At 45.5% G+C, this 22674-nt stretch overlaps 1 protein-coding gene across 1 annotated transcript in view; it reads right to left on the bottom strand.

The window, feature by feature from the left end:
* The window catches only part of CDH22 (cadherin 22), a 262988-nt gene extending 247427 nt beyond the window's left edge, over positions 1 to 15561 (bottom strand). Inside the window, exon 1 of the mRNA XM_029612679.1 lies at positions 14815 to 15561. Within this exon, the coding sequence (XP_029468539.1) occupies positions 14815 to 15042 (228 nt within the window). The 5' untranslated portion in view covers positions 15043 to 15561. The remainder of the gene's footprint in view (positions 1 to 14814) is intronic.
* Between the last annotated feature and the right edge of the window lie 7113 nt (positions 15562 to 22674).

Genomic DNA, 22674 nt, shown 5'->3' with positions numbered 1-22674 from the left:
GCAACATTTACTACCCTTGACAGAAGGCATGGGGGTAACATGCAAGAAGCAGCATTTACTACCCTTGACAGAACGCATGGGGGTAACGTGCATGAAGCAGCAGTTACTACCCTTGATAGAATGCATGGGGGTAACCTGCACGAAGCAGCATTTACAACCCTTGACAGAACGCATGGGGGTAACCTGCACAAAACAGCATTTACTACACTTGATAGAATGAACAGGAGTAACCTGAACAAAGCAGCAGTTACTACCCTTGACAGAGTAACCTGTCAAGCATGTGAGTAACCTGCATGAAGCAGCATTTACTACCCTTGACAGAACACATGGGGGTAAAGTGCACGAAGCAGCATTTACTACCCTTGACAGAACGCATGGGGGTAACGTGCACGAAGCAGCAGTTACTACCCTTGACAGAATTCATGGGGGTAACCTGCACGAAGCAGCATTTACAACCCTTGACAGAACGCATGTGGGTAAAGTGCACGAAGCAGCATTTACTACCCTTGATAGAACGCATGGGGTTAACCTGCACGAAGCAGCATTTACTAGAGATGTGAATCGTGTGATCGATCATCTTAATGATCGATTTTGGCTGGGGGGGGAGGGAATCAGATCGTCGCGGTTTTGTTTTTTTAAAAATCGTTTAAATCGTAAATCGGGGGAGGGCGGGAAAACCGGCACACTAAAACAACCCTAAAACCCACCCCCGACCCTTTAAAATAAATCCCCCACCCTCCCGAACCCCCCCCCAAAATGTTTTAAATTACCTGGGGTCCAGTGGGGGGGGTCCCGGTGTGATCTTCCACTCTCAGGCCACGGCTGCGTTAATAGAAATGGCGCCGGCGCCATTTTGGTTCCTGTCCCCCGACGTCACGAGCGCAGGAGGTCGCTCCCGAACCCCCACTGGACCCCCAGGGACTTTTGGCCAGCTTGGGGGGGCCTCCTGACCCCCACAAGACTTACCAAAAGTCCAGCGGGGGTCCGGGAGCGACCTCCTGCACTCGGGTCGTATTGCTGTATTGCAAAATGGCAATACGGCCATACGGCCGGCGCCATTTTGCAATACGGCCCGAGTGCAGGAGGTCGCTCCCGGACCCCCGCTGGACTTTTGGCAAGTCTTGTGGGGGTCAGGAGGCCCCCCCAAGCTGGCCAAAAGTCCCTGGGGGTCCAGCGGGGGTCCGGGAGCGATCTCCTGCGCTCGTGACGTCGGGGGACAGGAACCAAAATGGCGCCAGCGCTACCTTTGTCCTGTCATATGACAGGGCAAAGGTAGTGCCGGCGCCATTTCTATTAACGCAGCCGTGGCCCGAGAGTGGAAGATCACACCGGGACCCCCCCACTGGACCCCAGGTAATTTAAAACATTTTGGGGGGGTTCAGGAGGGTGGGGGATTTATTTTAAAGGGTCGGGGTGGGTTTTAGGGTTGTTTTAGTGTGCCGGTTTTCCCGCCCTCCCCCTTCCCCTCCCCCTCCCCCGATTTACGATTTTTGACGATAAATCGGGGGAATTCCTATTGTATCGTGCCTCTAACGATTTTTGACGATTTAAAATATATCGGACAATTTTTTAAATCGTCAAAAAACGATTCACATCCCTAGCATTTACTACCCTTGATAGAACGCATGGGGGTAACCTGCACGAAGCAGCATTTACTACCCTTGATAGAACGCATGGGGGTAACCTGCACGAAGCAGCATTTACTACCCTTGACAGAACGCATGGGGGTAACGTGCTCAAAGCAGCAGTTATTACCATAAGCAAATTGTTGGGCAGACTGAATGAACCATTGGTCTTTATCTGCCATCATTGCTATGTAAGAACTCCACTTCCTCCAGAACTGGGAACCCATACGGCGCTCCTAATACCCCTTTATGCTGACTTATACTACAGCTCCCCCTATTATTTGACTATTAAAATCCCAAATAGAATATCTGACAAATGAGCTCAGTGCTTTTTTTCTAGAAAGAACGGTGCCGGCCTTCCGAAGCAGGGCTATCCTTGAGTGAGGTGTGGGGGGGGGGGGAGATTTGCAGGGGAAATCAGGGCAACTGTCCAGTGTCCTACCCCTTGCCCCTACCAAGTTAATCCAGTTCCCTGCAACTGATTTCCTTGAAGGGGGGTTTCAGTCACAGCATGAGTCCCCCCCCCCCCCTACTTCCCATCCTCCCTCCCGCAGGAAGCAGGCGTAAGAGAGCAGCGCTTTTTCCTGCTGTACCTCCTCTGCCACACTCATGGCATGGGAAAAGCACCAGTGGGGGAAGGAGGCTGAGAGAGAGAGAGGTGGGGGGGGCACCACTGGTGCTTTTCTCAGATTTAGATCCAGGAAACATTATCATGACAAAATCTGTGCATGCGCTGCCAAAGTAATACATAAAATGGTTAAAGGGAGAAACAAAGGAATAAAAAACATGTAATTGTGCTAATAACAGTCATTAAAATAACAGTATACAGACAATGGTTAATATTATGGACAATTAGCAGGTTCTGATGCTCTTCCTGGTCACAGCGTACAGGCCTGGGTCCTGCAGAGAACAGAGTGAAGCAGAGCAGAGCTACTCTGCCCTCTAATCCAGCCCCTCCCTTCCTGTCAATTCCCAGGGGCAATATAGAGGGAAAAACAAAGGTGCCAATATTGACACCAGCAAGTCCTGGCAGAAATAAATCCTGGAATAAACTACTCAGCCATATTATCATTATTGTACTTTTAATTAGAATGATATAATAGTGATAGACATAACATAGTGATTTGTAGAAAAATCATGATCCTGAATTATAATAGTAAATCCCGCCTTAAATTCTTGGCAGTGTCCTGTGGGCAGAGTTTAGAAAATCATCATCTTGGATTATGCTAATAGGATATCATTTTGCCCCACCTTCCCCAAATTTTAAGCATTCTTATTAATGTAGTCTATAATCGTGATCTGATAAATTCTTCCCTCATGAGGCATGCACCAAATTTAGAGTGAGGTTTACAATCACAATCCTCAGTTGAGAATTTTTGGGCCCATCAGTAATCACTGCTGACTTCTGATCATAGTAATAGAAAACAGACAGGATAATTAGCAGCAAAGCATTACAGTAAAGGAATAGGTTAATTAATATTGCCTGGATTTCAGGTGATATTTCTGGTCAGATATGCCACCTCCCTACATGTTGCTTTGTAGGTGAAATATCGCTCAAGCTAATAAAAACTGCAAGTTGGTGAGATGACAGTAATCCATAAAGGTCATCTCTTTATAATCTGATATATATGCCACTTGCAAAATATCCCTGTGGTAACGAGCTGTAGCGGCTTAGAAAAATCCAGAGGAAAAAGGAGGCAAGCTCTGGCTGATCCTTAAGTACAGTTTATTTACAGTGAAAACAAAAGCTCAGTACAAAACAAAACAAACAAATAATGCAGCTCACCTTGAAGTTAGGTACCTCACAAATATTGGGTATCACACATAACATAACTTAATATATTCCTGGTTCCTGCCTACACCCCGGGGCCTCTCTAACACTTCTGGGCCCCACCAATTTATGTTAGGCTGAAGGGAGTCTCCCTGGGCCCAGAATACTTGTAGGGCAACTCCTTAAGGAAGACCCATCTAGAACTCAGTGGCTGCTCCCTTAAGGTAGTTTGAAGGAGTTTCCAGTATACTCCTGCACATACTCTCCCCCTCAGATCAGCCTTGCCAGGATGAGGGTCTGCCTGTGCAAGGGACACCTCTTTTGACAGGAAATTTGCATTAGCATTCTCCCTTCTTGCCCTATGATGGATCTTGTAGTTGAAGAGCATTGGACTCCTTGTTCCTATTCATCCATAGGAGCGGTTGATGGTCCATTATGAGTGTGAACTGCCATCTCAGCAGGTAATAGTGCAAGATCTCTAAAGCCTACTTGACTGCCAAGGCCTCTTGTGGCATCAACTTCCAGCTAATGTATGCCACTGGATGTTCTCTCTTGAACTAAAACGGCTTCCAAACTGACTTCTGAGGCATCGGTCTTCTCCATTAAGTGTTCAGTGAAGTCTGGGCTTATCAGGACCAGTTCAGAACATACAATCTCTTTCAACATCCTGAAGGCCTTCTCTGCTTCCTCTGACCACTGGACCTTCTATGGTGCTTTCTTTACCAACAGCCTTGTGAGAGCCTCCACCTTCTCTGAGTAGTTGGAAATAAACTTTCTGTAGTATCCCATAATGCCTAAGAATGCTCTCAGTTTCACTCTCAGTTTTGCCTCGATCTTCCTAGTCTGTGGATGGACCTTACCCTTCCCCAGGGTGTAGCCAAGATATTGGACTTCTTGTCCTCCTAGCAAGCACTTCTTTGGGTTAGCTGTTAGCCCTGCTTTCTTCAGACTGGTTAGGATGGCCTGAAGTTGGCTAGAATGTGTCTTTCAGTCGGGGCTATACACCACAATATCATCCAAGTAGGCTGCTGCGTAGCCTTGATGTGGACGGGTCAGGCAATTGACCAGTCATTAAAATGTTGCTGGGGTGCCATGAAGTCCAAAAGGGAGGACGGTGAGCTGGAACAGTCCAGCTGGTGTTGAGAACGCAGTCTTCTCCTTCGTTGTTGGTGTGAGAGGCACCTACCTTGGTAAGGTCCATGGTAGAGATGAACTGGACTGATCCCAGGCGCTCAATCAATTCATCCACTCATGGCATCAGATACTCGTCAGGTTTTGAGATTTCACTGACTTTTTAGAAGTCAGTGCAGAACCTTATGCTTCCATCTAGCTTTGGCACCAACACAACAGATGATGAACAATCACTATTAGATTCTTCTATAACCCTGACCTGGAGCAGCTCCTTCACTTCAGTCCCAAAATGATGTCATACTGCACCAGGTGGGTATGATCAGACAGGTTCAAGAAGATCTCCTTGTTTTTCTCTACCAGCTGCTTTAAGTCTATGTAGTGGACAGCTATTCTCCAAAAGGAGCATGAGCTTGGTCTACTTCAGGTCTGACCTCGGGATCAAACTCTCCTTCTTGCACCACTCCACACTCCCTGTGCAACCCACTTCTTCAGGAGGTTTTCATGTAGATTTGAGTTTTCTTTGATTTATCTGACTGAGCTATTTTGTAATCCTCAGGGCCCTGTTTTCTCCAAAACTTCATAGGGTCCTTGCCAACAGCTAACAGCTTGCTCTCCAAAGACAGGAGGAAGACAAGGATGCAGTTCCCCTGTTTGAATACTTGTGGGACCATGGGATGATTGTAAGCTCAGACTTGGGAACTCTGAACATTTTTCTGACATAGGTGGGCTACCTCCCCAACCTTTTTTAGGCAATCTTGCACTCAGAGCACCTAGTCAGTCAACGAGGTTATGCCTGGGGTTCGCTTCGACCTCCCAAGTCTCACAAGCCATGTCAAAGATTCCTCTCAGTCTCCTCTCATATAGTAACTCAAAAGGGGAAAGTCCCATCAACCTCTGTGGTACTTGGTGGATTGTGGAACATCACATAGGGTAATAATGCATCCCAGTTTTTGCTGTCCTCATTCACAAATTTCCTCAACGTTTGTTTGAACGTCTGATTGAAGTGCTCAATCAGACCATCAATCTGTGGAGGTTCGCAGAGTTTTTAACTTGAGCAAAGTGCAGAGTTGTTTCATGACCTTGGAGACGAAAACGATACCCTGATCCATCAGGATCTCCTTGAGCAGCCCAAATCGTGAAAAAAAACTCCATTAAGGCAGTTGCTACCATCAGGGTCTTCATATTCCATGGTGGCCATTCTTGGGAACTTTCAATTTACAGTCATCCTGAGATTTTCATCTATTAGTAGAGGCGGGGGGGGGGGGGGCACAAGGGGGTAGGTCGGACAGTATGCACACAAGCTTTCACTTCTTTCATACACACACTTCAATACACTTGCATGTTCACAGTCACACATAAATGCTCATTTGAGACACATGCTCACTTACATTCCTCTCATTCTCCCATGCACACACACATGCCCTATCACATATATGCCCTCCCCCCCACAAACTCACCCCCTCACATACACACAAACAAATCCCCCCACAGTCACTCACTATCTCTCTCCACTCCAAACCCACCAATGGCAGCAACCTCCTCCTAAGGGCACCTGGGGCCGATGGGAGGACTCCTTCTTCCAGCCATTATCTTCTGCTGCTGCTCTTGCTTCTGCCATTGGCCTCCTCCCTTCTTGCCAACAGGGGCTAATTGGAGGCCTCTTTCCTTATTCTTGCCAGCACAGTAGGTAAAAAGGAGGAGGCATACCAATGGTTTGTGGGGGCAGGAAGAAGAAAGGAGGCCTCTGATTGGTTACAGGGCAGGGTAAAGAGAGGAGGCAAACGATTGGCCCATGTAGGCCAATCAGATGCCTTCTAATTTGGCTCCTTCACTAGCGCAGCAGTGGCAGGGCATCAAAGATTGTAGGTGTTGTCCTGGAGAACCAGCAATTCCATTAGAATTCCGGAGTGTCCGGGTCAAATCCGGAGAGTTCCCAGGTATGGCGGTGGCACTGCCTTTGGATATCTTGTGGCATAGGCAAGTATGATGAGAATGTACTTATTTCCTTGAGTCAAACTCTTTAGTGGCCCCCACAAGACCCATGCCCACCCTTTCAAAAGGGGTCTGTTATAGGCATTAGTACGAGAGGTGCTGTCCGTACGCTGGCAGGTTTTGTGAGCTGGCAGGCAAGGCAGGACCGGCAATACAACTGAACCTGTTTATGTAGGCCTGGCCAATAGAATTATGCCAATATCTTTTCATGGGTTTTTTCCCTCCCCCAGCTGACCCCCTAGATGGTGACCTTCTGACGATAAGGTTTGGGAAGCAGGACTTGTTCTCTCAATTCCCCATCCAGACTTCCCTTTGTGACTTGGTGAAGTAAATCCCCTTTCATAACAAAATAGGGAGAAACAGGATCTGTAAGCTGCGCTCTAGGGACTACATCTCCATCGACCTTTTTGTATATGCTTCTGGGCCCACTTAAAGGACTCATCCTTCCTCTGGGCCCATTTAAAGCTCCACGGGTCACCCCCATGTTCCCACTCAAAGGGGCCAGGTAAGACATTTTGGGTGAATGCTTGTTCTTCCCCTGTCTCCGAACCCTCCTCCCCGGATGTCTCTAAATTAGCAGCAGAGGTGCATTTGTCCTGTCGGTGTTGCCTCCGGGACTTAGAAGTCTTAGATTCTTTAAGAACGAGATCAGGATTCTCCAAGGGAAAAAGTTCTGGAAAGTCCAACTTTTCATGGTTGTGGATGGATGATCTTGTTGTAAGTTGGTTCCAGAGATTCTTGAAATTTGGACAGTCCCATCCCATGATCACGGGGTAGGGTAACCAAAGAGGCACTCCCACCTCAATTTTGTCTTAGCTGGCCAGGGTCTTCAGTTGTACCCGGCTCATGGGATACTGTTAATGGTCCCCATGGATGCATGCCAGGTTTACCGGCATGCATCCACCGATCATAGTCAATCTGAACTTGTTTCAACAATTCCCTTCAAATGAGCCTTTTCACACCTCCAGAGTCCACTAATGCTTGGGTGGGAATGCTTTCTCGCTTCACCAAAATCACAAAAGTAGAAACTACCTGGATCGAGACATCCACAAAATTACAAAAATATGGGGTCACAGCATTAATATCCATTGGCTCATCTCCTTTGCAGGGACAATCTCTGGCAAAATGGCCCCTTTCCCCACAACTGGAGCATGGCGATTTGACTGGGGTTTGCAGGTGAGGTGGAAAGTCTGGCCGAGTCTGCGCCGCTGGTGGTCTAAACCTCTGAGTCTTAGAACTCCGCCATCTGGATCGAGGGGCATCTCCCGGAATCATGCTGACTCGGAATCATGGTCTAGACCTGATAAATAGGCCTCCACCGCTTCCAGGGCCTGTTCAACCATAAGGCTTGGGTGTCAGCCATCCCATTGCTGCATGGGCCATTCGAGGCTGTCCAGGAACTGTTACAGAAGAACTGCCTTGGCTACCTCCACCCTGGTTTTCCCTTCCAATTTCAAACACCTCATATTTAAGCCTATGGAATAGGTTCCTGGGATTTTCTCCAGCCTGCAGATCTCCCTATCTAAATTGCAGTTGGTAGGCTTCTGGGGTAAGTCCCGCTTTTTCAAGAATGGCTTCCTTTAACTTCCTGGTAGGTGGCCCTCCCTTCTGCATTAGCTGGTTGGAAGGCATCTTGACTACTCCTGGTGAAAAGATTCCCAGACAGGTACCCCACCTGTCCTTTGGCCAGACTGTCAAAGATTTTCATGTACCCATCTGAGTCTTCTCTGGGGGACATCTTAATTAGTGTCGGTGACACAGGAGGTGGACTGGTTACAGCCCTTTGCACAGCTTGGGCTGCTGCGTTAGCACCGTTTGCTGCTGCACCACTTGTTCCCATAATACCTGCTGCAGATCAATTTGCGTTTTCAGGGCATTTTGTAATTGTTGCTGCCCTGTAGCAAGGACCTGGATCACCTGCTCCATTTCCTCTACTTACCGAGCTGCCTCCAGCTATGTGTCTTTCTGGGGATAGGAGACTGAGAAAAAAAACCAAAAACTTGTTGGCCTGTCCAGTCCTTACTCACTACTTGACCCCTGTCTATCAGGCAGAGATAGCCCTCTTGGCCTGTTGTGCAAACCTTTGGTGAGTGGAGTTGGGAGGCCCCAGAAAAAAAGGGAAAAAACCCCAAAAAACTGCAGGATTTTCTCTGCTGTGGCTGTAGGGTCTTGTCTGTGCTTCCCACTTAGGTAAGATATCCCACTGCTGCCACCATATATGGTAACTCGAGTGGTAGCGGCTTGGAAATAGCCAGAGGAAAAAAGAGGCAGACTCTGGCTGTTCCTTAAATGCATTTTATTTACAGTGAAAACAAAAGCTCAGTGCAAAGCAAAACAAACAAATTAAAGGCAGCTCACCTTGAAGTTAGGTATATCACAAATACATATTCCTGGTTTTTGCCTGCTCCCTTTCTAACCCTTCTGGGCCCTGCCAACTGATGTTAGAATGAAGGGATCCTCCATGGGCCTAGAATCCCTTGCGAGGCTGCTCCTTAAGGAAGACCTGGCTAGAACTCTGTGGCCGGTCTCTTAAGTTAGTTTGAGAGAGTTTCCAGTATAGTCCCTCACAATCCCTAACACAACTTCTAAGAGCAGGTCTGGAATACCTGGGAACGCATTCCAAAATATTCATTACAAACTGGGGCTTACAAATTTGTGCTCTGTGCTGCAAATCCATCTCTCTCCATTGTTATGGTAAGTGTTAGGGTGCATCCAGTTGCTAACAAATGGTACATTAGGAAGAGGCTGGGTGGTTGCATGAAAGCTGAGCCTAGGCCGGTAAAAGCAGGCCTAGCTTGGGAGGTGTCTTATATTAGGCTCAGGAACCCAGGAGAGAGGAGGAGTGGATCAGGATCACAGGTTGCAGAGCAGGAACAAAGCCCGAAGAGCAGAGATTCCAGAGGGTCTTGTTGTTGCAGCAAAGCTGCGCCTCTGTTATTCTCCTTATGTACTATTATCAGTCAGGGCATGCCCTGTGCTGAACCAATGGGATCTTCTGATTACCTGGCAACCTAAGGATGAATGTCCTCTGACCTTTTCCTGCCTATGACTCCTCTGCAGCTTCCTGGCTGCTGCCTTCTAGGGCTGCCAGTTCAAGCCTTGTCAATCCTGACAGTAAGTCAAACCCAACAGGCCTTCTGCATTTTAGAGGAGCTCTGGATATGGCTTATGTAGAGAAAACGGGTGTGGTTTTCCATACTTTCTCAGGGAGGTTGCTGAGCAGAAAGAGATTTAAACGCTTTCAAATGTATTTTGTTGTCCTAAGAAATGCACAAAGGCCCACCTTGTAAATTACTATGCAAATTGCTATGCAAATGTGAAGTACATTAAGTGCATTCTATGCAAATCTTTTCTACAAATTGGAATTAAGTTATGTAAATTCTGAAGCAACTTTACTCTGGGGTAAATATTTTGGAAGAGGAATCAGAAGTGAAGGATTACAAGAATAAAAATGAAGTGATCTGTTTACAGAGTCAGAGTCAATCTGGAGCAAGGATTAATCAAGACAATGCCATCAGAGACTGATGGGATACTGGGACAGCAAAAAAATGCTGGAAATCCCACAGTACACTATTTTTAGGCATGAGGTTTAAGAAAAAGTCTGCTGAAGACCAGCCTGAGTGGTGAATATACCACCTTCAGCAGTGCTAAGTGATATCAAGGTATGCAGGGAACACAGCACCCCCAGCGATGCTACAGTGATATCAGACTGTGCAATGAATGCACCATCCCCAGCAGTGATATAGTGATATCAAGGTATGCAGGGAACACAGCATCCGCAGCGGAGCTACAGTGATACAGACTGTGCGGTGAATGCACCATCCCCAGCAGTGCTTCAGCGATATCACGGTACATAGGGAACATAGCACCCCCAGCGGTGCTACAGTGATATCACGATACATAGGGAATACAGCACCCCCAGCGGTGCTACAATGATACCAGCCTGTTCGGTGAATGCACCATCCCCAGCGGTGCTACAGTGATATCACGGTACATAGGGAATACAGCACCCCCAGCGGTGCTACAGTGATAGCAGCCTGTGCAGGGACTAAGGGGGGTTGTGTGTGTGTGTGGATGGGGAGGGAGGATAGGGTTCTGTTAATTTTGTTCTGATTTTTTTTGGTTCCTTTCATTTTAGTGCATGCTATTTGCTAATAGCTATACACAACACTAACACAAAAAAAACCCATATCTTAAGTAAAAAAAAAAAAAAAGGTCTTGGGGCCTCTCCTCATCTTGCTTTACCCCTGGATTCCCCTCCCCATATCCTACCCCATCCTAGGTGGAAAACATGGCACGTGCAGTCCCCAGTGGCTACTGCGCTATCGGTGCAGTAATCCAAAATGATAGTGGCTGACCCGTGCCCAGTGCCATTTTGGATTCTGTCTGTTTTGTTGTAATCTTCACTGCACAATTTTATTGGTGGAAGATAAGTGCATTAAATAAACAAACAAACAAACACGTACTCCAAAATGACACGGGCCACAGGTCAGCCGGTGCCATTTTGGATTACAACGTCGGTGGAGGAGGAGCAGCTGAGGATCGCCCCTTCCCCCATTTCCTCCCAGGATAAGGAAACGGGTGGGGGCGGTGTGCGTGTGAAGAGGGCAGGAGAGGGTGGGGTTCAGAGCACAGCCTAAATATGTAAAATAAAAACCAAACACAGAATGTTTTTGGTTGTTTTTTTTTGTTTGTTTCATTTTAAAAACGAAAGGCTATTTTGTTTCCCCCGGAAGCACAGCCCTAGCGATGAACATATCCTCACCCCCCCCCCCCCAGCACTGCTCCAGTGGTACCTACCTGTGCAGGGGATGCAGCACCTGCAATACTGCCAGGCTTTGAAATCTGTCTAATTAGGAAGTAAAGCCTGTAGATTTATTTACATATGTCGTACACTATGGTTTGAGGTTTTTTTTTAAACTGCATTTTGTCTTGCTAATTGCAGTAGTTGCTGAGAGACAGTTTTCTGAGAGGTAATCCCCGATCTTTCACGTGAATCTGTTTTTAAACCTGACAATTAGGAAATTAAAATTATACTGCTCAATCCCCACTGGCAAAATCTTGTTTTCTCCCTTTCAGGGAAAGTTTAATTCAAGAACTGCCAAAGCATCAGCCAGGAGAGAAATGTCAAGTCAGTTTTTTCTCTCTCTCTCTCTCTCCCTCCTGATTTTTATTGGCTGTTTCCTGAGAAATTCTTCATGCAGGAGCATAAGATCGGATTTTCCATGGAAATATAGAAACTAACACACCATTCCCCCTTGGGTGAACAGAAGTAGATTTGGGGGTTGTTTTTTTTTTATACCAAATAGCGATTGCTGTAAAAGGGTTAATTTGTGACATACTCAGGGTTAACAAAACTATAGAAAGTGTGGCTTGAATAAAACTACTTGGGGTGAGGAATCATCACAAACTATCGCTGCTCTATGCTCTGCTCCGGAACCAGCCCATAAGGAGATTATTCACCCACACGCTTATGGAGATTTAATTCACCTCCTTTACTATATTTAGTACTGCTTAGGGCAGAAGTTAAGTCTGGCTGGACTTTCCTTTCCGCCCCACAGGTTCTATTAGGTTCTATGGGAGAAAATTTGTTAAAATAATTTTTCCTTTCTTTCTGTGCAAAATCATGGGAGCCAGGCTTATTCATATGGAATGCAAAAGACATATCAGGCTAGAAATCCAAAAAAGTCCCATTTTGTTAGCCTTTTAAAGTGACAGTACTGCTTTTCGCACCAGAGATCATGGCAAATATATTTTTTAAGTCATTTTGTCAGATCCCACCTACTGCACAAGTAGTGTAATACTCTCACGAATCAGATATGCCTCACCTTTTCATTTCTAACTTAGCCTCCCAACCTTTCTCACCTACATAGACTACATGGGCCTAAACTGTACACACGCTGCTGCACTGATACCACTAAACCTACCAGAAAAGACACAGGAGATAACTCAGGAGTCATGAGGAAATACTTCTTTACTGTGAGGGTGATGGATGCCTGGAATAATCTACAAGAGGACATCAACAGGGTGAAAGAATTTAAGCAGACTTGGGGACAAATTTAGAAGTGAATTTTCAAAACCATCTATGCTTAAAAAAAACAAACAAACCCCTGTTTTATGTAGATAAGTGACTGTTAGAAAATAGGCTGGGGCTCTGTATGCATAAAAATATACACATAAACCTGCTGCATGCATGTTTTTAAGCAAATTGGAAGAGGCATTTGGAGGGGGGAGCTGGGGCAGATTTTTTGATCTTAAAAAGTATAAGTGTGCAAGTTATGCCTTCCAAAGAGGAGATATGACTTGATGTGAGTTAATCTGTGCACATCCTGGGCCAATTACTTGTGAATTTTCAAAGCAAACTTACAGGCATATCTTTCTTTTGAAATTTAGCAAAAATCTGCACATAAAAGATACACATGAACTTTACCCAAATGTGCACAGTTATAAAATTACTCTCATGGAGGGCTGTGATAAGAAGAAAGTTGAGAGGTTGGGTGAATGGAGAGGAGGGGTGAATGTTAGATTAACATAGGCTCATCTACCCAAAATGGTAGAGGCTCAAAGAAGGAAGATAACAAGCCTGACTTGAAGAAGGAGCATCAGTCTAGCTTGCACTGTTGACACCTGACATATAGCCTTAGTTAGAGCTCTGTCAACATAAATAACTGAGAAAAACTGGGTGGGCCAAGAGGTGCATATCTGCTGCTATCTATGAGCCATGCAACTCACCCATACACCAGCTATATTCTAGGTCAGAGATTGCCAACCAAGTCCTTCGGGGCACCCTAGTTGGTCTGATTTTCAGGCTTTCCACAATGAGCATGCATGAGATATATTTGCATGCACTGGGTCTCTAATTTATGCAAATATATTCATTATGGGTAGCTTGGAAACGACTGACAACAGTGAACTGGATTGAGTTGAGAACTACAGTTCTAGATCCAATACTACCATTCCCTGACCCCATTCAACACCTTAAGATACAGAGACTCTTATGGGTGCAACACAACCCTCCCACCCAGAGCCAGTCGGTGCAAGAGTATTTCGTGCCCTAGGCAATCTTTCAGTCATGCATCCGCCTCCCCTCAGCTTACCTACAGCACAGCGCTCCCCTGCTACTAAGCAGGGGCTCCAGATCAATTCTCCCTTCTCTGGTGGTATTAGCTCTGGCATAGCGCCCTTCCAGGCCTCTTGCTGGCAGGATTTTCCTCCCCCCCCCCCCCCCCCATGGAAGCACCAGTCCTGCCCCCCTTAGGCACTATGTGAATTACCGCAGACATCTGTTTTTCTCCTCCCGTCATTTTCAGATCTGAAACCATCTGCTCTAACTGCATGCCCCTGGATTTTCTCCCTCATTAACCGAAGAGAATGGTTCAGGCAGGGGCTGATGCCGCAAGCGATGTATGAAATTGGGAATAGAAAGGATAAGTGTATTGGCCTTTCGCAACCAAACATTTCAAAAATTACAGAAAAACACATAGGAAAGATGAAAAATACAGAAAACTACAGCTGTTGAGAGATGAGGGAAGATAAAAGGGTTTGCTTCTATTCTAAAGGTCTCTGGGAGCACCTTTCAGTCCCTGGCGGAATCGTCCCACACTCAGTGAGGTTTGTCTTCACTCACTCATTCACTGCCTGCCCTCCTGCTCCCCTCCCCTCCTCCCACTGCTGCTTCTACCTTACCTCTTCTAATGTCTCTGGCCTCTCTCTCTCGCCATTTTGGGTTTTATTCCCTCTTCTTTCTCCACCACTGTGTCTCCCCTTGCTCTTGGCTTTGTTTCTTTTGATCCCTTCTACCCAGATTGCAACCCTATTAATAGCGTCTCATTTATTGTGCCAGGGCAGGAAGTTCCTTGTTGTCTTGTCCTCTGTTTCTCAGCTAACAAAACTTTTCCTCGTATTACAAGGATTTGCTAAAATGATTCTCGCACGCCTCAAAACTGTTGCACATTGGCTCTCCCAAGAATTTGCTTGGTGGGGGACCTGGGCTGGAGTCTTGCCTTACGCTAAGCTGATGGCAGCAGAAGCGATTGCTCTGGGGAACCAAGTGATCCCATCCTACGCTGAGAGGGCGTTCTAGGGTTCCCGATAGTAATGCAAGGAGTACGTGCGGATGCACCAGCCCCAGTGCAGAGCCGGGCAAACGGGGGGGGGGGGGGGGGGGGGAAAGGTTTTAGAACAGGGAGGGATAAAGGGGTCATGCGAGTTTCAGCGCCTTGCTGATTGCAACACAGAGATGGGATGAGGAATGGGAAGGGCGGTCTTGGCATGCAGATGGAAGTTTCTCGTTACCTTTCCGACATAGAGAGGTTCCGTTCCTGTGTACTCCTCCACCACAAAGAACTGGTTCCATACCCAGCCTCGTTTCACACGACTGCTGCCCTCTGGCGCGCGCTCCACGTCCACCGACACTGTCCCGGAATGTCTCAGGGTGCAGGCAATCAGCAGCAGGGGCCACACACAGCCCCGGAGTGCCATCGCCCCCGAGCCCCGGGGACTGGCACGTGCAAGCCTCCTCATATCGCAGCTTGCTTTGCGGGACAAGGAAGTTGTAAGGCCATCGATGCACAGGACAGGGTGCTTGCGGGGATCCTCCTGGGGTGCCGTGGCGGGGTTCAGCAGTAGACGACGGACAGCCCGACCCTCTCCGAGAAAGGGTCCCTGTCACCGTGGCATCCTTGAAACCTGTGCACAGGGGGCGGGCTGTGGCTCACATGTCAACATCCCTTTCAGGGATTTTCCCCAGACGCTTCAGCCGCTGGGAACTGAAGAGATACTTCCCGGCTCATCTCACAGCATGGAGCATCCCGCGGGCTACAGAGAATGTGTTCCAGGGATAGACAGCAACTTTAACGTAAGTAAATACAAAGATTTAAGTTAATAGTTTCCTCTGACAGGCTGGCGATCCGGCTGGTTGCTGGAATCGGAAGGTAACTCCACTGGTATCATGATGTCTTCTGGTTCTAAACCAGTAAAAGCCCAGAACTGTCTGGATTTCCCCAAACTGCAGGCTTGCACCCCAATACCGGAGTCCTAAAGACTCAGAACCTCTTTCCCCACCCTCCACCCCCTCTCCTTTCCTCCTCTGCCCTTGAAACTAAAGGCTTGCAAAGTCAGTTTCTAGAGACCGGGGGCCTTGCGAGGAGCTGCCCAGGTCTTGTGGCAGCCGCAGCTTGCCATCTTCTTGCCCGTCCACCTCCGCCCAGAACGGCAATCGAGAGCAGAGGGCCCCCGCCCCCCACCCCCAGGGAAGGAGATCCTGCACTTCCAACTCAAAACTCGATCCTCAGCAAGGAGCAAGCCCTCTGCCTCTGCGCAGGGAGCAGGTAAGAGGGGGCCGGCAGAGCAGGAGGACCTGGGCATGTAATTCGGAGATCTTAGCTGAGGCGACCCATTCTGGGGGTAGGGAGAATTCATTGGCTGGCGGAGAGGGAAAGCTCAGTCACAGAACAGGGGGGTCGAGGTTCCACCTGGCAGCCCCCGGACCCAGCAGAGAAGAAGCCAGCATGATCCCGTTCTTCCCTTCCCTGATTTCTGGTGGAGGGGCGAGCTCTGTGTCATTCACAGGTGCCTGTGGCCCAAGCCCGCCAGTCAGGTCACTCAGAGCAGCAGGCACTGTCCCTGGTACAGTCATCGCTGGGAGCCTGAAAGGAAGAGAGAACCTGTTAGCAGTGACTCATGCTTCTTCGCCTTTCTAAAGCTTCCTTATTTCTCGCTCTTTCTTGGTTAAACGTTGCCCAGCTATTTTTTTTTATTTTTGTTTCACCTCGCTCTTTCCATTCCTCTCACCTTCCTGTGCTCTCTTCCCGTCTCATGTTTCTTTTACAGTTTCTACGCCGCGCCTAGCAGCATGTCAGATAGCCTTCTCTCTCACTGTGTCCGCCTCTCTCCCAGCTTTCACTCTGTCTGCCCATCGCAGGGTGCGAGTACCATTGAGACGCTAGCAGTGTTTGTCTCAAACCAAAACATTCTGGGCAGGGGTGGCCAACTCCGGACCTTGAGAGCCACAAACAGGCCAGGTTTTCAGGATATCCACAAATGAATATGCATGAGAGAGATCTGCGGGCACTGCATCTATTGAGTGCAAAGCTATCTCATGCATATTCCTTATGGATATCCTGAAAATCTGACCTGGTTGTGGCTCTCGAGGACCGGAGATGGTCACCCCTGATTTGGCGAGTTACCTGTGATTTATCAGGGCTTCACCTCCGTGTCTCCCAAACTCTACGAAAGTAAATAATAGTATGAAGCTAATGCATACATTGCAACCGTAACAAAATAATACCATAGCTGTAGACCTCTGAGGCTTATCTTACTGCATTTGTGGCTCACGGCCTCCTATCTTCCTTCCTATCTAGAATGCAAGGGCCAGAAGGCGCTGTGGCTCTGCTCTCCTCATGATTAACCTCCCCCCTGCCTCCTCCCAAGCCCACATTCAAGTCCCTGGCCCCAACAGAAGCCAGTTTCCTTCTCTGTCCTCATCACTGACCTTCCGCAGACACATCTTTGATGTCTCTCATCATTATGACTTTTCCTCCTGCACCTTGTCCCTCTGCACACACCTAGTTCCATTGCCCATACCCACGTCACCCACTCACTGAAGAACAGAAAAGGGCTTATATCTGTACTGTTTAACAGCTTCATGGCATATTAAAAACAGATGTACAGCAGCAGCGGCAGCAGTGATGAGGAGAAAAGGACCAAGGGGGAGGAAAGGGGTCAAGAGGCCTTCCTCTGTTTCCCTAGCTTTCACTTTCTGGGTGATGGGCACCAATCAGCACATCCGTTCCAACCTTCTGATTGCCCAACAGCTATCTCTATCCAGAGGTGGGATGGAAAAACCCTGAGGGTCCATAGCCAGTCCTAAAGCACTGAAGACAATTCCTTCCCAACCTCAGTTGCAGCCATCGCATCATACCCACCAATTTCTTTTTCTCTAAAAATGTGTCCAATTTAATTTTGAATTCACTTAGCATTTCTGACCTGTGTATTTTTGTAGGCTGTGCATCAACTAACTGTTATTTCCTAGAGCACTCCCACAATTAATCTAGTGTCGAGGCTCTGTCTCTTCCAATTGTAAAGTCTGTTTCAGCTCATGTTCCCCCCATCATCTGATCACTGGAGATTGTTCTGATTTTCCATATGTTCCGTATGGGATCCTTTATTTTGGCTAGCATTATTGCAGAATCTAACATTTTCATGGCACTTTGACAAGATACACTTGCCATGGTCCAATGGAATTTGTCCCTAACATGGCTCAAGATGCTGTCTGTGTTTGAAAGTGGGCCTCACTTGCAAAAACACCCCAAACATTTCTACCATAGAAGTACACAAAACGTACTCCTCCTGTCCTCCTGAAAACAAGCAGGTCCGTGCGTTGTTAAGAGTGTCCAGCCTGCAGCATTGGGTACAAAGCAGAGCTTTTTAATTCTCAGTGGCCGGCACTGTGCTAACCCTGACAAAAATGAAACAGTGTTCACTGTACTGATATTTATGCTAATTTGTTGCTCCTGCTAATGTTAAATTACATTACCCTTTGCAATTTCTTCTGGCAAGAGCTCTAACATGTTTTATAGGCAGCAAATACATATTGCTCTAATACAGTACATGACAAGCAGAGCAATCATAGGAAGTGTAATACAAATGTATTCTTATAGGTGGGCATTCATTTAAAATAAACCATAGATTTCACAACCAAAATATCCCTTTCATCCCGGACTCTCAAAGAAATTGGTAGGTTCCCCTTAGGGTTCACTTCAACAGTTTAAACAGAGATCTCTAAAGAGAGGTAGAAAATCTAAGAGGACCCCCTAAGGGTTCACGCCAACAGTTCAAAAGGCAAACTCTTTTTGAGATACATCTGATCGCTACTTCTCCTCAAGAGAGTCCAAGAACTTCAGTCAAGTCATCTGAAATGTGACTGAATGAATGTCTGGGAAAATATGGGAAAGGAAGATTCAATAAATGGTAGACAATTTTCCAGCAAGAATGCAATGATATTCATTCCCATGTGCTTATCACAAAATAAAATATGAAACCACCAACATATTTTCGAGGTGCATAAAAGTTTGGGGTTTAGCATCTAACAGATGAATACAACATGGAGAGGATTTTCGACGTTCTGTAGACATCTAGTCTTTATGTTGAAAATCCCATTGATATAAGACTTTAGATATTTAAAATAGAAGTTAATTTTTAAAGTGTTAGATGCTTATGTATTAAATATCCTCTTGAGTGAACTTATGTATCCATGCCCCTTTCTGCCTAGTATATGCAGCTATAAAGATTAAGGATATGTATGCATTTTTATATGAAATGAAAAATGTGACAAAGCACCTGCATTTTATTTAAAAAGAAAATGAAAAAAAAACAACTTCTGAAATGTTTTTTTGTTGACTTTCATTTTGGAAAGTCAACAAAAAATCCACAGAGATCCACCAAAACTGCCAAATTACCCTAACCCCGTCCCAAGGCCTTTCCTATAAGCTCCACTCTCACCCATTCAGAGGTCTCTCACCCCTTTCTGAAGGTCTGCAAAGTAGAAAGGGGCAGGAATGATTTGCAGGTCCCGGTTTGGTGCCAGCTGACTCTGAGTTTGGTATCATTTTGTTGTACAACTCGAGAACATCTGGCCATACAATAAAATGGCCACTACCAGCATAATTTTCAGTCCCAGACTTGTTTGTATAGGAGCAATTGAGGAATATCCCTGCCCCTTTCTACTTCACAGACTCCAGGAAGGGGATAACAGAGCTCTGGGTGGGAGTGAAGGCCTCATGGGAAAGTCCTGAGAGGATATTAATTTTGCTGTTTTAGCACTGGGGCTGGGGGGGGGGGGGGCAGTGTATTTTTATTTTTTCTTTCAGGCTTTTTAGTTTTTGGATTTAATATTTATTTTGCATCAATAAGCCGCAATAAACATTAAACAACCTGACACTTGAATAAAAATACATTCAAAATGAAAAATAAAAACTAAACCTTTTTCCATGCATTTCCAACCATTTAGCAATTTAAATCTTTTTTAAATGAATCTCTTTGATTCATTATTATGTAATACAACAGAAACAGACTTACTCGAAACTGTACTTTGTATTTTAAAAACATGTCTGAATAGTCAGAATTAAGTAAAGTGCATTGTAGGTAGAGACACAACTGCTACCTGTCCTTGTGGCCAGACAAATTGAATTTTTATTTAAAGTTAACCATAATATAGATTGCTTTCTTGCTGACATTCATTCATTCTGCATTGCTTTGTTGCATGGTTTGAAATCTCTCTCTCTATTTTTCCAAGCTATAGATATTGCTAGTCTATATTAAGTAACTGTGTTAATTTAAAAAAAGGCTGGTATTTACAAGAGTTGATTGTGTTCTCCCACCCTGCCCCGCACCCACCCACCCCTAGGGTGTTTTCTTCTTAGGTTAAGTGAATAAGATTTAAGTAGTAATCTAATAATTGTATATTAGTCACTATTAGCATAATGTCTTTAATTCAGTGTAACAATTGTGATGCTTATTTCCCAAGGTCTGCCATTTGGAGACGTCCAATTTGCTTTCAGCTGTCTGCAATGAAAAAGCAGCAGTTGATTCATCTGAATGTGGAATTGCTCAGGTTTCAGAAAATCTCCCCTTTCTGGCAGCATCCAGAATATCTCCCCCAGCTCCCACAGAGGATTCAGAAACCCAAGAATAAATGGTTTACAATGGACTCTGGTAGAACAAGACGTGTGACTCTATGACACCTAAATTCCCTAACTGTGAAGCATCCTGAATATCCACTTTCACTCCCACAGAGAAGTTGGACATCCAAGATTCAGGAACCCAGAAATAAATGGTTTACAGTGGGCTCTGGCAGAATAAGGCCTGTGATGAAAAGACACCCACTCTCCCCACCATTACCTTTCCATAATACCTTTTCTATACTGGATAATGAAGAAACTCCAGGAATGGAAAATGAAGTGATGCTTGAAAGGAATGTAATCACCCAGTATACCCACAAACTCTTAAACATTATCAAAGATAATAAAAGGGAGCTGCTTCTGCTGGGAGACTCGGTCATTAGTTAAATGCCTTTCAGGATCTTCAGCTAGTAGAAATACAGTCAGATAGTCAATTCAATTATAGAAGAACATAGAGACTCCAATATCAATGTTATCATCCATCTGGGGACCACGACGTTGCTAAACATGGTATCCTTGCAGTACAGAGAGATTTCCAGGAAAGAGAAGAAGATTATACACATGGCAAAGACCATTGCCTTTTCAGAAGTATTACCTGTACATAGAAAGGAGAAGGAATGGCTCTGCCATATAGATAACTTCAATGTCTGGTGTAAAACCTGGTGTAAAGCAAGAGGTTTTGATTACATTGGAATTTGGGGTCTTTTACAGAGCAGTAAAAAGTGATACTTAAGGATGGTTCAAGTCCTGCTGTTGCTCCTTGTGACCTTGGGCAAGTCACTTTACCCTCCATTGCCTCAGGTACAAAAACTTTGATTGTAAGCCCTCTGGGGATAGGGAAATACCTACAGCACCTGAATGTAAACTGGTGTGATATCTCAATTGAGATCAAATGTCGGTATATAAAAATAATAAATAAATAAATAAATAAATAAATTTGTCCTTGGCCGGAAAGAGGATGCTATGTGAGAAATTCAGAGCATATATTATGAGGGATTTAAGCTAGAGGGCGGGAGGTGGCCAATGAAATTGCCATGGCACCTCCAAATCATACAGGAATTAGGAGGAGAAAACAACAAAATCAGTCAGCTCAAAATAGCAGAAAAGTTGACTAGGAAAAGCAGCAAACCAAGGGAGAAAAGTTGGAAAGCTATGACACAAATACTTATAGTCTGGGCAATAAAATCCCAGACCTGCATGCCTTAATGGTGGAAGCAGACTTGGACATAGTTGCTGTTACAGAGACCTGGTTCACTGAGTCTCATGATTGGGATACGGCCATCCCTGGCTATAAGAACATAAGAAATTGCCATGCTGGGTCAGACCAAGGGTCCATCAAGCTCAGCATCTGTTTCCAACAGAGGCCAAATCAGGCCACAAGAACCTGGCAAGTACCCAAACACTAAGAAGATCCCATGCTAATGATGCAATTAATAGCAGTGGCTATGCCCTAAGTAAACTTGATTAATAGCCGTTAATATTGCTATTAATATATTAATATTAATAAATTAATTAATAAATTAATATTAATATTAATAAATATTGCTCTGTTCTATCTCTCCCCTCTTCTAGCTCCAAGTTAATTTCCCTGTTTTATTGTAACTTTCTCACATCCTCTATCTGATCCACTATATCTAAAGTTCAAGGTTCTTATTGAGAACATTGTTTACGTTTATTGAGAACATTGTTTACGTTACGTTATGCTTTACACACTCTGTTAATTGTAAACTGGGTTGATGTGATGCATGTCATGAAACTCGGTATAACAAAAAAACAATAAAAAAAAAAAAATAATGGACTTCCCCTCCAAGAACTTATCCAAACCTTTTTTTTAACCCAGCTACACTAACTGCACTAACCAAATCCTCTGGCAACAAATTCCAGAGCTTAATTGTGCTTTGAGTGAAAAATAATTTTCTCCAATTAGTCTTAAATGTACTACTTGCTAACTTCATGGAATGCCCCCTAGTCCTTCTATTATTTGAAAGTGTAAATAACCGATTCACATCTACTCATTCAAGACCTCTCATGATCTTAAAGACCTCTATCATATCCCCCCTCAGCCGTCTCTCCTCCAAGCTGAACAGCCCTAACCTCTTCAGCCTTTCCTCATAGGGGAACTGTTCCATCCCCTTTATCATTTTGGTTGCCCTTCTCTGTACCTTCTCCATCGCAACTATATCTTTTTTGAGATGCAGCGACCAGAATTGTACACAGTATTCAAGGTGCGGTCTCACCATGGAGCGATATAGAGGCATTATGACATTTTCCGTTTTATTAACCATTCCCTTCCTAATAATTCCTAATATTCTGTTTGCTTTTTTGACTGCTGCAGCACACTGAGCCGACAATTTTAAAGTATTATCCACTATGATGTCTAGATCTTTTTCCTGGGTGGTAGCTCCTAATATGGAACCTAATATCGTGTAACTACAGCAAGGGTAATTTTTCCCTATATGCAACACCTTGCACTTGT

This window comes from Rhinatrema bivittatum, chromosome 8 (assembly GCF_901001135.1).
Source record: "Rhinatrema bivittatum chromosome 8, aRhiBiv1.1, whole genome shotgun sequence".
NCBI classification, from domain to species: Eukaryota; Metazoa; Chordata; class Amphibia; order Gymnophiona; family Rhinatrematidae; genus Rhinatrema; species Rhinatrema bivittatum.
The sequence above is the reverse complement of the archived record's forward strand: the minus strand, read 5'-3'. Positions and strand labels throughout refer to the sequence as shown.